The sequence below is a fragment of the Crassostrea angulata genome, chromosome 8, assembly GCF_025612915.1.
Source record: "Crassostrea angulata isolate pt1a10 chromosome 8, ASM2561291v2, whole genome shotgun sequence".
In the NCBI taxonomy this organism is placed as follows: Eukaryota; Metazoa; Mollusca; class Bivalvia; order Ostreida; family Ostreidae; genus Magallana; species Magallana angulata.
The window spans coordinates 17240746-17258761 of NC_069118.1; the positions used below are offsets into that span (position 1 = coordinate 17240746).

The 18016-nt window shown below is 32.1% G+C and overlaps 1 protein-coding gene and 1 pseudogene across 2 annotated transcripts; both read right to left on the reverse strand.

The window, feature by feature from the left end:
• Positions 1–982: 982 nt before the first annotated feature.
• On the reverse strand, positions 983–7362 carry LOC128160194 (mucin-5AC-like). Of its 2 annotated transcripts, none has more exons than XM_052823476.1 (7): positions 6383–7362; positions 3605–3667; positions 3345–3458; positions 2618–2860; positions 2166–2286; positions 1733–1847; positions 983–1485 (listed from the first exon to the last, which is right to left on the reverse strand). In XM_052823476.1, exons 1-7 carry the CDS (start codon positions 6396–6398, stop codon positions 1186–1188), a joined length of 972 nt encoding a protein of 323 aa, XP_052679436.1. In that variant the 5' UTR covers positions 6399–7362; the 3' UTR covers positions 983–1185. The 2 variants fall into 2 exon arrangements, with proteins under 2 accessions (XP_052679436.1, XP_052679437.1); XM_052823477.1 differs by having other exon boundaries at positions 2627–2860; positions 6383–7164.
• A 2219-nt stretch (positions 7363–9581) lies between these two features.
• Positions 9582–18016, reverse strand: part of LOC128157700 (uncharacterized) — a 30247-nt pseudogene continuing 21812 nt past the window's right edge.

The window sequence follows — 18016 nt, forward strand, 5'->3', positions numbered from 1 at the left end:
ATTCTGTCTGTCGTCCGTCCGTAAACTTTTCACATTTTCAAAATTCTCAAGAACAACTAGGCCAATTTCAACCAAACTTGGCACAAATCATCTTTAGGCAAAGGGGATTCAAAGTTGTGAAAATTAAGGGCCACACCCTTTTTCAAGGGGAGATAGTTAGAAATTAATGAAAACATTTGAGAAAATTTTAAAAATCTTCTTCTCAAGAACCATTAACCGAGGAAAGCTGAAACTTTTGTGGTAGCATCTTCAGGTAGTGTTTATTCAAAATTGTGAAAATCATGACCCCCGGGGTAGGGTGGGGCCACAATGGGGGGGGGGTCAAAGTTCTACATAGGAATATATAGAGTAAATCTTAAAAATCTTCTTCTCAGAAACAAATCAGCAAGATGATTCATTATAATTGTTAAGACTTTGGCCTCCCAAGAAGGTTCAGAGTTTGATGTAGCTTTATATCCCATATACATGTGTAAACAATCGTTAAGGAACTGCAATACTCAACATGTGAAATAACTATAAAATCATCCTGTTATAAAAGCGACTTATGATTATAAACCTAAGAATATCCAGGGGGAAAATGGATTTTATTTATACAGGATCTACATGTACTATTGTCCAGATAGTTTGTATTATGACTCAATTAAGCTGGTTTTATCATACCTATTGTTCCTCAGGTGAGCGATGTACATGTAGGCCTCTTGTTTCATATTCGCTCACGGGGCCTTGGGGAGGGGGTGGTTAATTAAATTCACAATTAAATTCCTCTTATCCTTGAAGTGGTTAAAACTTAAAAAAGTAAAAATTGGCATTGTTGTTTTCAAAAAGAAGTTAATAATGTAAAATAGTTAGCGGACGTCGCTCGACGCGCGATCACGGACGAGGACCAATGGCAATGTGTCACATGAGTGACTCAGGTGATCAAAGAAATAAAATTTAACAGATACCGGTATCAAATATAAGCTGAAATTTATTATACGTGTATACTTCATCACAGTAATACTGCACTGCAATCAGAGTCTCATATCATGAATACCATACATATGTATAACATATTATTATTATGAATAATGAATGGACGAAAAGAAAAGAATTCATAAAACTTTAGTATCATACATGTACATGTATAATTATACCAGACTCTGTTTCTCATTGTCCCTTTCCCTCTTCAAAAATAGTCATGAAGGTTTAATTATTTTGTGTCTCTAGTATAAAATAATCATCATTTTGCTTATTTTCAACAGAAATTGACTTCTCACAATCCGTAGAGTAGTCCCTATCCACAGTGTTGTAGTTATCATTTCCTTCACGTTCAATAGACAGTACTCCATAACCGTCCTCCATTACAGACAAAAATGGCACCGGTCCTGCATGATCATAATAATCACTCCTATCCTCTTTTTCTGATACATGTAAATGGTTGTACACCTCGTCCACTTTTGAAGAGTCCGCTTGACGCATTATGGGATATATAGCTGCCGATTTCCGCTGTAAGAATATATTTTTCTTGAAATAAGATAAGAATGTCATTACTTGTATATAATTTAGAATTTATGAAGAAATTGGGAAACTAGGGATACAGTCCTAGGTACATGTTTAATAGACTGACGTCCTTGTTTGAATTTCAATCTATAAAAAAATATATTTTTAGGCATTTAGGGTTAAAATAAAATAAGGTATTTATTCTTGTCACCAAAAAAATAAATTATTGATAAAATGATCAGAATACTAATACCATCCTGTCGTTTATTTCGGTGTATGCTGAGTTTACGGGAACTGTCATTGTATTCAGTTGATCACTATCATTGGTGTATCCATATGCTGCATTTCTCACAGTCCTTGTTTGATCACTTTGCAGAAACAAAGAATATTCAAAGATATGTCAGAGAGAGAGAGAGATCATTATCAGTCTTAATTAAAGGAGTAAAAGAAAGTTCAAAGTTGCTTTGTCCGATTGTATATCATATTTAAAGACGCTATAAAAACAATGGTTTTCTTTTCATATAACTATGTATTTCATTAACTAATGAGGTAGTATTTAAGAAATATTTGTGTAATGAAAATTGGGAGCAAAATGTGTTCACAAATATACCTCACAACAGAAAAGGTAATATTTTAACAAAAATCTCTGGGTATAAGTATTAACGAAATAATTTGTATATAAGTACTCTTTTGAATTGAAGGAATTCTTAGACCTCGGATTGATATAAACAAAAATTATGGCTGTCAGGATGGATCCGAAGATGGTTCCTCCTATTGCAGCACCAATGATAGGTCCCGGAGAGGAGGCTATAATTATACGTAGAAAATTTGTTAAATATTTTTACTCTAAGCTGAAGATCTCCAGAAAAAAACAATTTAAATAGTTAATCTATTGTCGAAAATATGCGAAATAGATTTGTGTGTGTGAAGTCTTTATTAGGGATTTTTCGGGGATCTTAAAATGTATCAACTTGCTTATATTTTGAAAATGTATCCGTATGCAATTGTGAATTGGTTCTTTTTTAAGAAGATTTAAACGTCTTCTGTAATAATCTATGTGAACAACTTTTATTATTGACACAATCATCCAAACGATACTTAAGTATGAATTCATTAATATAGATTCTGAAGCAAATACCTTGGTTACCTAAACATAAACCGCTTTTCTGTTCATCTGGTTCTGGATATTCTGAGCTAGTTAACGATTTTGTTGTTGTTGTTATCGCTGCTGCTGTTGTTGTTATTTGTGTTGTTGATTGTGGTGTTGCTGTTATTTGTATTGGTGTTATTTGTGTTGTTGTTATTTGGGGTGTTATTGTTTCTTCTGTTGTTGTTTGTGTTATATTTGGTGTTGTTTTTGTTGATGGACATTTTGAGCAATCTGGAAAATCGAGAAATACATGTAGAAGTTAAAATCTCATGCTTCATCTACTTTATATGTATATGCATAAAATACGTTTTTGAAAATTATTCCACATGAAGTAGAAATAAAATGATTTTGAACTTTTGAAGGGATTTGTATGTAAATGTTAATAAAGAAAAACACATGTGTAGGTACATTGTATGTGCGTTACTATAAAGCATCGATTTAATTTTTTATAGGTTTTTAGATTTACAAATCCATTCCGCAATGAAAATGACAAAAATATATCATTTTCTAAATTCTTTAATTACAAATGTAGTTAATGTTTGATACAATATATTAATATCATACTTTTTGGCATTTTAAGTAAAACATTGATATTAGTTTTCAAAATCATTTTCTTTTAATCATAAAATGGATTTGATAAGCATTGTTAAGTAGAGTCGTTATTTTGTTTAAATCGACCCTAAAAAGTAGTTTAAGTGTGTTGGTGACAGTTTACCTGCTGCCTTGGTAACTGGACAATTGCAAACGGATGTAGATGAACTCTTTGACGTAGTAGTGTTAAGAGGACACTTGGTTGAGTTCAAACACGATATGCAGTCTTTACATTTATCTATCAATGAATATTAAATCCTACTTATATTGATATAAACTATATATTAAGTGATGTTATTTATTTATTTTTTTTTGCAAAATCGGCGTTGGACTAATTAATATATATATATACAATCAATAGAATTGTGGAAGTCAAAGTCTTACTTGGACATTCTTCACTTTTGGAAAAAATTATCAATCCAGGTAAGTATAATAGCAAAACAAATTCTGGGAAAAAAAATATAAATTATGATAGCATTCAGTCAAAATGCATAAAGTACAAGTAAAGAGAGTAGGACTGAACACAAAGAAGAGTAAGAAGGTTGATTTTGACCTTCTTTTAGATAAGCCTTTAGATTGCGACGCCAAATATACTGCTTTGTTATTATATTTTGGTGTTTTTTTGTTTCACATTTATTTAATACATCAAATTAGAGATTCGAAACAAGTTCTCGCAACTTACGACTTTATCATTTTACATATAACGATGAGTCACGCATTATAAAAAATTACTTTTGTACAAACAGTATATATCCAAGACAAAGATCATATTACTCCGCATATGCTCCATGTATAAATACTTTTTGTGAGTAAAGATGTTTTAGAATTGCAAATTGCCCATATTATTCAAGTCAAGCTAAAGAAATAACAATTTTTTTTTTAAGGTAGCTCTGTAATAATTTTGACCAGAAAAAATTGTGCTAATCTTCTATTGTACCGCATAAAAAATGGTAGTTGTTGATAATTTTGCGTTTACACGAGTTATTATAAAGTATTACACAGTTATTGACAATGTATGAGGGTAACAAATGATTTGTTGAACTTGAAGTCATAAAATATTTAAATACTAGGTACAGTTTCAGTCATATTTTGCCCTGTTTTAGAGTATTTTTTAAAAATATCACAAAAAATGGAAATGTAACATTTATCTACACAATAATATTCATAAACTAAGAATCTATAAATAGTTTACTGATAAGACTTTCACAAGGGTAATTGTGACGTCACAAACAGTGCATTTTCCCGTAATTTTCATAAAATTGAGCAGAAGACACTAATTCCTCAGTAGTTTTTTGAATAGAAAACTATGTCCGCAGCTGTCGCCCAGGATGAAACTCACGTTATAACTTTATCATGTTACGACACATAAAATATATTAATTTTGTTGTGGGCGACGGCTGCGGACACATTTTCCTCTTCAAAAAACTATGAGAAAATGTGCCATTTTTCATCATTTTTGACTTAATCTTAGAAATTTGCCAAAATGTTAAAGTCATAAGTATTTTTTTAATCAAAATAAAAGTGTATAACTTGGTATTTTATATACATATATGATCAAGATAGCATATGTGTATTTTCATGAGATTTAAACCGCTTTTGAATTTTAGGGCAAATATTAAAAGAAACTGTACCTTCTTCTTTGCCCCGGGCCAAAGGTTGAGTTTAACATTCCTATTTAAAGGTCTAATAATACTAGAAGAATACTTATAAGGGTATAAAAAAAGCAGCTACACGTATAGCTCAGCTTGGCAAAAACTAGATTGGTGTAAAGTTTTTCAAAAAAAAAGTATACGTTGGAGGATTATGGCTTTTGCTATTTCGGAATAAATTGTTAGAGATTACTTCTACTTTTAATGAAATCCACTATTTTACAACATCCAGTACAAATGACTATTCCCCCTTTTTTGAAACCATGTTAAAAATGAAGTGAAACTAGTGGGTATTGTTTTTTTAACAAAAAAAAACCACATGTCTCCCCTTCTCCCCAAGGACTGTAATAGGGGGCAATTTTAACAATTGAAAAAAAATGATGTCAGCTATATGTTACCCAGACCTAGAAAATCTGATTATCTTTTTCTTAATTTGACCTTGAGTAAAACATGGTCAAAGTCATAAATAAATCAATAGTACACCTAAGTGTATTTTTATTGTTCTTTGTTTAAAGTTTGAAGTCCTTCTGTCAAAGTATATTCAGGAGTTGAACAATGAAGTTTTTTCTAATTTGACCTTGAAATAAAATAAATAGGTCAAGGTCAAAATTTTTGGTAAGGTTTCACAAGGTAATATACCATCTATCTATGATACAAGTTAAAAGTATGTATGTTAAAGGAGTCTTGTGTTATGGTCCGGACAATATTTTTTATGAAAAGCTTGACCTTGAAGAACAAAATAGGTCAAGGTCAAAACTTTTGGTGGCGTTTACTCCTCCTCAATACCATATTCCTATGTGCCAAGTTTGAAGTCTAATGTCAAAGGGTATTTAAGTTACGGCCTGGACAAATTTGGATGAAGAAGAAGAAGAATATGAAGAATGAGAATAAGAAAGTCGACAAAAACAATATGTCTCCCCTTTCAAAGGGGAGACATAATAAAGGAAATTAACAGTAAAATTAAAGTTATAGAAAAAGGATTTTCCTAATTTTGAGGGTCTTGCTTGTAAAGATTTTTCGGATAACTTTGCACCCCCCCCCCCCCCCCCCCCCCACCGATATTCAGCATAATATCCCAATATTCAGCAATGCAGTTGTTTTTTTATTTTATTTCGGTTTTAAAGAATAGACAGAGAAAGCAATTACATAAACTTTTTCTTATTCACAATAAAATGAAATCTACAGCGTATGGATCGTTAATTATTTGTCGTCATTTGCCTGCTTTTTTTACGGTTAGAAAATTAAATTGAACTATTAAATCGGCATCCAGTACTATACAAAATATTTCATAAAATTGACAAAGAACAGATAACAATCTTATAAACCAACCTCAAAATTTATTCAAGCCAATTTTAAAATCTTACAGCTCATGCATCATTCGATTTCTTACAAAATGTAAAATTCGGGAAGTAAACTATTGCTAACAAATTCCATAGATATAAAGAAAGATGATTATAAAAGTACTACACGATTGGCACACCAAAGTACACTGATGTCAACGTTTACTACTTACCAATCCTTGTAATCATTGTCAATAATCGAAACGAAGGATTCTTTTAAAAGTATACACAGACACACTATGGCTACCGCGGTATAAAAATGTCGTGGACCTTTACATTAAACTGCTTTAAAACCCTTTAAATACTTCCTGCTAACCAGGTATGCATAAAGACATCTTTAGAATTATATATCTCGATTGTTAAATATTTGAATTTTAAATGAATTCAGTGAATTGATCAAGCAGACAATAACAGTGTGCATGGTGTGTGCAAGTTGTGTGTAGGCCTATTGATAAAACATTGCGTTAAATATTTTACTATTTCAGTTTGAAGTAACTGACTTAAGACTTACATACACATTTTAACCTTAACATGGACACGAAATATCATTAGATTGAAGGAACTCTGCGTAACTATTCTTTTTTTCTGTATCAGTACATGTTCAACTGTGAGTGAACAGATACCATTATTTATAATTCTTTATCAACACCCTGCCAAATGGTTTCAGAAAAATATTTGGTAGTTAAAAATAATGTGCAGCTTTAGCTCGTTTTTTTTCCAAGCAGAAGCCACTGAAGCTCGTTTTACTTGCCGTCGTGCAAAATTCTTATTTTATAAATTTGCACGGAAAATCATAAAAATAAGTTATTAAAATGTTTTGTAAAGCGGTTTTTTTAAACCATTGTTTTTGCTGCTCATGTCCTCCCACTTCATACACCTGGTTATGAGAAAGTGTTTAGCCAGCAAAATATTATTGTGAATGTACAAAGTGAAAAATTTCGACTTGAGGCGAAGAAAGTTACTTCCCATGATTTTAACAATTCATTGAAATTTTTCCACAAGCAGAAAACAAATGATTAATTCATGGATTTAAATTTCATTAAAACAAGTGTATCAAAATTGTTAATTTTTCATATTCATATAATTTATATTTATTTTTCAAAATGGCCTCAATGAATAAATAGATGCTCAATTAATTATAAAGATGACCAATTATAATTATTAACTTAAGTTTATAATTATCCCATTATCATATTGAACTGTACCAAAGCACAATAGCCAACCAAACACCCCTTTTATTCCTAGTCTAGTGAACTTGGGAAACAGTCAGGTACTGATCTCATTTTGAACATTGCCGTGGTACTATACAAACATGGATATGGATGATATTTTATAGACCCAAAGTATATTCAGAGAGGTCCAAAATTAATGGGATGACACATACACATATACCGTTTTAAATGATATCTTTGACTTGGAAGGAGAAAGAATAATTCAGAAATTTAACATGAAAATGGACATTTTTTATGACATATCAGATGATGATTTGCTAACAAAATCTGATATGGCTAGTCGGACAACATTCCTGATTTTGTAAAAAAAAAAAAAACCGACGAAGGGGGGGGGGGGGGTGGGTGTCAACGTTTTGCAGAACTTTTTCAAGAGCGTGAAAATATCTCCATTCGCAATTGAAAGTGGGCAAAGAGAAAGATTCTAGACGGGTATTTCTGGAATATACAGACAAAGGAAGATTCGAAATGCAATACTGGTGGAAATCACCTTAGAAGGCTATATGAAAGCAAACTAAGGCATATCAAAACATAGAAAGACCAGACAAATGTGTTGTTTTAGTGTTCAAAAAAATACATCTCTTTGCATGTTAATTAATTGTAAACTTAATTTCACTTTTCAAGTTACAAACCGCCAAATAAATGATGTCCTTGTTGGGATCAACATCATGTCAAAAGTAGTGTAAATATTTTGCGCGAAAAAAGGCTTAGATTGACACTTCACAAATCATTTTTTAAGGGCAACATCTGCTACATGTATTAGGATGTATTCCGCTGAACTTATTTGCGAGAAGACCGGTCATAACTCAGAGGCAGTGCGAGAAAATATAAGCGCGCAAGTAATATTCAGCAACAAGAGGAGATTGATGTGGTTCAGGTTTTAAAGAGAAAATCTGAAAATGCTAAAAAGTGATGCGTTTGATTAAAATTCTATTGAATTTAAAAAAGGGGACATTTCCGTTGAAATTTCTATCTTGTGACAGTATTTTTATTAAAAATGTGTGGTGATCATTGTGATGACGAAGTTCTAGTAATGTCCTGAAAATTTTGTGATTGGAAATACATGTTTTAAAATTTTGTCTTTTTTATGTGTTTTATGCACTGTTGGATAATTGAATATTTAACTGTAAAACTGTTGAATATTTGAATAGCCAACTGCATGACAGCCAGATATTTACACATCTTATAACTACTGATTGAATATTTAATATATATTCGTTGACTTAACACAATGGGTGACGTCATAGAATTTTTTTTAAATAACAAGAACTCGCTAGAGAGAATGTTATAGCCTGTTTAATACGTGAATTCAAGTATTGATAATAATATAAACGATATTAAAAAGTCAAAATCTGTATCCGATGTAGTAATTTTTTTATATAAATGTTTTATGGAAAAAAGTTAGTTTAGTACAAAGTATAAAAAATTATAATTATAATTATTATAATTTAACCATTATAATTGCAAACATTACAAGTGGTGTTGCTTGCTGCACCGTTTTGAATTGTTTTTAGGAAGTGTGTCCTTTATTCATTTGCCTTTGCACATGGGCTTTTTTATAAACTTATTTTACTGAGAGTGTATTCACTTCATAAACATACAGATACTATTCATTCAGACAAATACCTAAAAAAAAAATTTTTTTAAAAAGCAACGTACGTTGTATTTCTGGAATTCCCTTTCTTCATCTTCCTGAATGATTAGAATAACCATTAACAATCATATGATTTTAGCATAAATTGAAAAACATTTTTCTTCTTTTCTTTCTGTTGTATTTAGATAAGTTGGGATTTTTTAAACATCCTAAAGCTTCTAGATTTATGCTTTTATGAAAGTCAGAACAAGATGCACCTAGCGGGAAAGAACTGTGTATGCGTACAGGACAAGATTTAAAATAAGCAGTAATGTCTAGAATAAAAGGTTTACCTTATAACCTTTATTTTTTCCTGCACTTATACACATGTTAGATGTTTTGAATTGTTTGCCATTTTCAGACTTACATGAGGATGTTTCCAGCCAAGTTTAAGCTTTTATTATTAAATGGTTTTTGAGAAAAAGATTTTCATAGATTTTCTCTATATATTCTTATGTTACACTTGACATTCCCCCCCCCCCCCCAAATTATGGCCCCAACCTACCCCCAGGGATTATAACTTTAATAAACTTGAATGTACATTACCTTCGGATGCTTCCAAACAAGTTCAAGTTTTTAGGCTGAATAGTTTTTGAGAAGAAGATTTTAAAAAGGTTTCTTAAAATATTCTTATATAAAAATGCATCCCCAAACTGTGGCCCACCCTACCCCAAGGGACCATAGTTTGAACAAACGTGAATATACACTACCTGAGGATGCATCCACACAAGTTCCAGCTTTTCTGGCAAAACAGTTTTTAAAAAAAGATTTTAAAAGAGATTTTCTATATTTTCTTATGTTATACTTGATACCCCATTCTGGCCCCACCCTACCCCGGAGATCATGATTTAAACAAGCTTGAATCCACACTACCTGATTATGCTTCCACACAAGTTCTAGCTTCTTTTCTTGCGTAGAATTTAAGATTTTAAAGATTTTCTCTGGGTTTTTTAGGTAAATCTTGATCCCATATTGTGGTCCAACCCTACCCCGGGGATCATGAATTAAACAAACTTGATTCATTTTTATCTGATGATTCTTCCACACAAGTTCCAGCTTTTTTAACCTTATTGTTTTTAAGAAGAATTTTGAATAATGCTAACAAATGTTCAATATTTTTAAATTACCTCCCCTTTAAAGAGGGTTTGGTCTAACCCTACCCCAAGTGATCATAATTTAAACAAACTTAAATCTAATATTTTAGGATGCTTCCACCAGGTCAAGCTTTTCTTGCATAATAGTTGTTTTTAGAAGATCTTTAAAGATTTTCTCGGTATATTCTTGTGGTAATTTTGATCCCATATTGTGGCCCCTCCTACTTCTGGGAAACCATAACTTGAACGAACTTACATGTACACAACCTAAGGATGATTCCACACAAATTCCAACTCTTTCAACCTTGTTATTTTAAAAAAAACTTTTGAATAATATCAACAAATGTTCGATAATTCTAAATTATCTCCCTTTAAATAGAGTGCGGCCCTTCGTTTGAATAAACTTGAATTCCGTTTACCCAGTTATGCTCTTCGCAAAGTTTGGTTGAAATCGGCTCAGTGGTTAATGAGAAGATGAAAATGTGAAAGGTTTACGACGACGCCTACAACAACAGACACATTTTAATCAGAAAAACTCACTTGAACGTTCGGCTTAGGTGAGCTGAAAATTAACTTTGTACACACACACACACACACATAATGATGTATATTGTTAATGACTCTGTTTCTCATTGTCGCTTTCTCTCTTAAAAGTAAAAAATGAAGATTTAATTATTTTGTGTCTCTAGAATGAAATAGTCATTGCTCTGTTTATTCTCAGCAGTCATTGACTTCCCACTATCCGTAGAGTATCCCCTTGTAGTTATCATTTCCTTCACTTTCCATAGAGATTATTCCATACCCGTCCTCCATTACAGACAAAGATGGCACCGGTCCTGCGTGATCGTAATAGTCACTCCTATCCTCTTTGTCTGATTCACCTAAATGGTTGTAGACTTCGTCAATTTGTGAAGGATCCGCTTGGCGCATAATGGGAGATATGACTGCCGATTTCCGCTGTAAGATTATATTTCTTGAAATAATATTAGAATGTCATTACACGTATATTGATCTGAAAATATAAGGACCTTGGAAAACTAGAATTGTAGTCAAAGGTTCTTTTAAAATAAATAAGCACTTTTGTAAAATTTCCTTGTATGAAAATTGTATTATGTTTTAAATATTTAAACGTTTAGTAAATCGGTATACATTTTTGTTGAAAAAACTGATTAATTTATTATATAAATGAATTATCACGGATTATCAGAATACTATACCATCCCGTCGTTTATTTCGCTGTAAGCTGAGTTTACAGGAACTGTAACTGCATTCACTTGCTCATTATCATTGCTGTATCCATATGCTGCATTTCTCACAGGCTTTGATGATTGATCACTTTATAAAAGAAAGACTATCTTACGATAAACCAGAGAGAGAGAGATGATCGTCCTTCTTTAAAGTTAGTTTCACTTAAGAGTTTTAGAGAAGCTAAGGTAGACCCAGTCTTTTAGAAATACCTTTGGATGTTTGTTTTCCTACAGTGAGCTTTAGCTCACAAGATCCAAAATTTCACCAGCCAAATTTCAACACAATTAAGCATGTTTATCAAATTATGCACCAAAACACATTATATTTAATATGTTATAATTTACGAAAAATCTAATGATGGTTATTAAATGAAAAAGCCTTATTGATTACAGAAATCAACAAAATATATTAAATTTATTCTTCATGCACCTTTCAAAAAAATTCACAAATTGCATATTTTTGACAAATTCTCAAAAAATTATACAGTTAACATACATGTACTATTTTTTAAACACTTATTAAGAGTTTTATAAAAAGCATGAGTCTTAACATGTAAACCCCTTTATTGTTTGATTTAGTTTTACAATTTTTAGGTCACCACCTGAGATACTCAGGTGACCTATTGCAAATGGTCTTCGTCCGTCGTCGTGGGCGCATCGTGTGGTGTGCAGCGTCCGTCGTGCAACATGCGTTAACAATTTTACATTTTTAATTTCTTCTTGAAAATTATAAAGCCAATGGTGACCATTTTCATCCCCTTGTTCAACTTGTTGCGAAGGGGGTTTACTGAGTACCATCGCTGTATGTATGTGTGTATATTTGTCCATATCAGCCTTTTTAAGCAAGAGAAAACCCTCGCATGCATGTTTATCAAACTTCGTACACTTTATAAGCATGGTGAAAGGACTAATCCAATTCATATTGAAGTAATTCTGTTAAAATTTCATTATGATATCGTTAATTACAACACTTAAAATAGAAAGTTTTATGTCCGACTTGACAATTACATAGATATATCCTGTTCGCGAAAGTAAAACAATGCAAATTTACAACTTGATTTTTTGTTGGATCTAGGCTTTGTAACGGTAAGAAACAGAAAAACTGAAACGAGCAGGAGATAAAGTTCATCCCAGTTTCATTAAAACAAGCAGTCGTCTGAGCCGAATTTCTGGCTAAATTTCTCGAATTACTAAGAGAAGGATAATATTTTAGATGAGACTTTGACAAGTATCGTCAACATTATTAACCGGAAGTTCATTTCAAGTTAATTGCTTTAGATAAGTTACTCAATTTAAAAAAAATGGGGATGAAATTACAGCATATAAACTCTTATTTTCCCATAGGGCAGATTACAAATCGCTAGATCTTTAGCTGCGTTTCATATTCATAATAAAACTTAAATTTGTCTACACTTATTGTCTGAATACGTTATGTATGTCACTGAATAAAGAGAATAAAACTATTATATATACTAAAATTTAAAACATCTGTGGCTTGTTTTGTTTTCGCTAGAATTGAAATGGATTGGACAATCACGCAAATGTAACAGTTCCCCCGGATACACCCTAGAGCGTGCATGGTGATAGGAATAAACAAAATATTTTAAATCAGACGGGTTTTAAGAAGATTAATATTTAGTCTCTTCATGTACATGTATATCCTAAATATGCATTTCCCCAAATAATATTTCATTTCGCGAGGCATGCTCCGCTTTGCGGTGCCCTTGTTACATGTATTATGAAGCATCTCAATGGTAAGAGAAATCTAAATTCTGAAATTTCATGGCTCTACCATACCCGGGGCGCCATCGGCGGAAACAAATATGCAGAAAAAGCCTGTTTTAAAAAAAATCTTCTTCCAAACTCCAACACATGTGATGAAAAAAACAATCCCTGGTTATGGTGTCTCTAAATCCCTCTACAAAGTTCCTGGCCCATGTGTCAGGGGTTCAGGCTCTAGGGTGGGGTCAATATGACCATATAGTAAAATGTATTAGATCTTATAAAATCTTCTTCTCTACTCCCATGTATATTTGCTAAAAACTAAATGCATGATTATGATGTCCATGGAGTCTTCTACCTAAAATTTGAAATTCATGACTCCTGTGACAGGAATTTAGGCCCTAAGGCGAGGCCAAAATAGCCCTATAGAAAAATCTCAGAAAATTTTCCTTTTTTCTCCCACACATGTGAGAAAACACTGAATGCATGGTTATGATTTCCACGAACGCTTTTACCTACATTGTGAAATTCACGGTCCTTGGGTAAGGGTGTTCAGGCCTTAAAAAGGGGGGGGGGGCTTACAGAGTTTTGCACCTTTTAAATATCAAGTCATGCACTCTATTATGATCTTTAAGTTTTTCGCTAAAATTATGTTTCATAGTCCTTTTTAAAAGATTTCATGTTTCAGGCAGGGAGGTGGTCATCATTAGTATACAATATTATATAATTTTTGTACTTCAGAATGAAATTTGATTAAGTGCATAACATGTATGAGACCCCTTAACAAGTTTGTGTGTGGGCTAAGGTACTCAGGTGACCGTTAATGCCTAGTGGTCTCTTGTTTTCTGCAAACATTGCATGGGGTAAAATTGAAATGTACCAAATAGACATTTTCTGACAGTCGCTCAAAAGTGTATAATTATTCAAGCTGTTTTAAAATGTTGGTCTAGTTGGTATTATCTTCTCTAGCTAAGGATTTCTGATTCGCACCGCTCCTCACTAACCTTTGGCATATCATATGCATGCTATCAAAAGATGTGATTTTTTTTCCGTCCCGTGATCTCCCAGCGTATTTATAAATCAAGCAAACGATAAAAGATGCCGTACTTAAAACGTCACTGGTGCAGTAATGGCAGCCTCAACAGACATTGATATTGACAAGTTGAAAGAACGTTTTAATGCCCAGTGTATTTGATGAATATGAATATCGTTTTATGTTACATATATTTTTTTAAAAAATCGAATTCATTAGAATATTGCAAGACTGTGAGCAGTAAATCCTTCATCTATGATTGCATGCCTCTCTTGATACACAGATTTGATGGTACTTGTTATTGAACCATTGCAAACTACATGTATCATGAAGACCAAACAGAAAAACTAGAAAAATAAGAGTTTTGGGCTATGCCTGTTAAGAGACACTCGTGAATAAAAAGTACGAAAACATTGTCGATTAAATCAGATATGTTCGGCATCTTTTTGATCGGTCGAATGGTTTCAGAAAATACCAATCAAAATCCAGGAAAAAAATCCCGACTTTTGATAGCACAATATGCCAAAAGTTTATGAAGAGCGGTGCGGATCAGAAACACTTGGCTAGCGAAGATGAATGGTCACAACGGTAGAAATAAGTGCAGTATGTTTATGAATACTAAATTTAAAACCGATTCAGGCTTAAATCCGGATTTGTGAACGAAACACTTCATATGAAAAAAATGCATGGCCAATGTTGATTATACAATTCGTTTATACATGTATTCATTACTACATATGTAAAAATTTAAGCAAACAAACATGTCTAATCAACATAACGCAAATGTAAAACATATGCTGATCATATGTTTTAAACAAACATATGTTCAAAATATGTTAAACATACGTTGAACATATGATTACCACAAATATATGTTAAACATGTGTTTTGAGTCTGTTATATGTTTAACGTATTTTACAAACATATGTTAACAATATATTTCAAACATATGTTCAACATACTATGAAAAATTCATATGTTTAACATATGTTCAACGTATGTTCAACATATATTACTCAAAACATATGTTGAACATATGTTGCAATTTTACCTGTGTACCCCTTCCTTTCCGGAAAGCAATTTTCCACCAGGTTTATTGACATATTTATGGTTTTCCTCTCCTTTTGAAAATATGAGCAATATATTTGTACTGAAGCCACCAAACCATACTTTTACAAAACTTCAAATCAAATACTAGTACATGGCATCTTGAATGATTATTGATGTGTCCAAAACTGTAACCGGTAATTTGTCAGACTGTTTTTAAAAAACACGAACACGAAAGCCACTGGGTCTACCTTAAGATGTAAATTCAATTTTATGGAAGCAATAGAACAAAATGTGTCTACAAATAAACGTGACAATAAAAAGGGTAATATTTTATCTAAAAAAAAATCTTGGGTACAAGTGTAAACGAATAAGCATAATTTGTATATAATTACTTTTTAGAGTTATAGGAATTCTTTGACTTCCGACGGAAATAAACAAAAACAATGCATGCTGTCAGGATGGATCCAAAGATGGCCCCTCCTATTGCAGCACCAATGACAGTTCCTGGAGAAAAGGGTGTAATTTTGCGTAGAACATTATTTTTCTAACCAAATGCTTATTTATCGAAAGAATGCGTAATTTTGTGAAATATTTAAACAATTAAATGCTCTCTGTTTGGTGATTCATGCGGGGTATGAAGGTGGCGACATTGCAGAAAAAATACATAATACCCGTTAGCGGGTTATGTTATTTTTTCTGCAATTATCGCTGCCTTCATAACCCGCATGAATCATCAAAGAAAGCATTTTTGGTTATTGTTAATAACATCTTTCTTTTAACTAATTAATAAATTGACTATAAAAAATACGTAAAATTCACAAAATTACTGTTAACGTACAAAAATGTACGTAAGTACGTTAGCTTATAGAAACAGCCAAATCATCTCCTGTGAGACTTTGAGTCTGACATTATTATGATTATTTTGTGCAGTCCGTGATTTTTCTTAGGTCGCTGTAGGTTTTGATCAATCGATAAATAGGGTGTGTCGATTTCAGTCCTGTCAGTTTCAGCCGCTGTAGATTTCGACCAACCGATAAACGGGGCGTGTAGATTTCAGTCTGGCTGTTTCTATAGAGCTATGAATTAACTATAAGTTTCCATAAGAAATAGAGGGAATCATACTCGATAGATGTAAATATATAAGTATGGGTGAAATCTTTTTAAAGGTGTTTTTTCCAGGGATCTATTATTAATTGGCTACATTTTCATTTTCTATCCGCATGCGATTGCGAAAAATTCTTTTTTTTAAATATTTTATTAACACCGTGAAGCTGAAACATCTTCAGTTATTATCTTTGTTGAACATCGGGCTCATTAAGTAAGCAACTGCTAGGCTACAGCTTCGGATCAGGATACCAGATGTTGACTGATCAACCGTTGGAATAGTTTTTCGTACAAAAATGTAATTCCAACTTAAAGAGACTCTACAGCTGACATTTCTCATCTTGTCATTTGTTTTAAACGTAGTTCAATAAAAACAGAACTTATGCATGTACTGAAATTTTTGTACTTTTTTTTCGCGATAATAAGATCACAATTGCGTGTTTAAAATGTTCTAGAAATATCATATTGACTCAAACTTTAAAATGTAATTGTGATCGGCTTCGGCTGATCACAGTTGAGTCCATATGAGGCATCCGGCAAATTTAACCATTTGCGCACCCATTGCGCCTTGCAATATTTTATTTACTATGCAATGACAACCTTATTTAAATCTATAATTAGACATAGATTACTATGACCGTTACTCATCATTTTACCCTGAAAATAAAACACTTATAGGGTTACATACATAAAGATTCAAATCACTTTTTTTTCGCATAGGCATAAGATATATATATATATATATATATATATATATATATATATATATATATATATATATATATTAATGCATGTAGCGTACATTATATTAACAGAATGTACCTATGGTATTTCATGCCGATCATTCCTTTAAAAGGAATACTTGTTTACATTTCACATGATTTTAAATGACAGCAGTGGTCAGTTGAAATGAATGAATTTTATGGAAATAAACAAGTGAGGAGAATAATTCATGCACTTGACAAATAAAGCGTTTTTACTCTTAATATTAAGAGATTTCTTCACTTGGTACAACCTTGAAACGTTCTTTTAAATGAAGCACCTTACGAAGAAAAGAAATGTAAACCCTTGACGGATCTAGATGTTAAAGGGGCTTAGACACGATTTGGGCTCATTCTTTTCTATTTTTAATGTTTAAAATGGTAAATATGAACACTTTAATGCCTCGTAAAAAATTGAAAGTCAAATATATAATTACAATATTAAGAAAGAAACAGAGTTTGAAATTCTTTGTTGCTTAGACATGACACCTTTTCCCCTGTCACTAACCTTTAGTGACTTTGATTCGGACATCCTTAATTGACTCACAGTTTATTTAAGTAATCTATCTAAGTATCTAAGTAAATCGTTAATTGAAGTTAGTTTTTAATTAATCTTGTAGAACGAATACCGACCGATTTAGCTTGATACACGATCCCATGAGGGACCTCTCAGATAAATTCCACCTGATGGATTCGTACCAGTGCCCGTATGGACCAGCGTAGACTGGGTGTTGCTTAAACGCGGAATGGAACGGAAAACGGATAATCTTATCTAATGTTATTTACTTGATAGATTTGTTAATCATGCTAAAAACGATATACTTTATGTATTTTTTTTTCGAAAGATTAGTCATATCATATTATTTATTCAAGTATAACTATTTCCTCAAAATTAACAGTACATGCATTGACCACTATTTTCTGTCCCAAAATA

What these genes read in the sequence shown, in the direction of transcription:
- LOC128160194 (XM_052823476.1), bottom strand. An exon ending in CAAAAGTGAAGAATGTCCAA is followed by an intron (nt 3,459 to 3,604) that starts GTAAGACTTTGA and finishes ATTCATTGATAG; the next exon opens with ATAAATGTAAAGACTGCATA. An exon ending in CCGAAATAAACGACAGGATG is followed by an intron (nt 1,486 to 1,732) that starts GTATTAGTATTC and finishes ATATTCTTACAG; the next exon opens with CGGAAATCGGCAGCTATATA.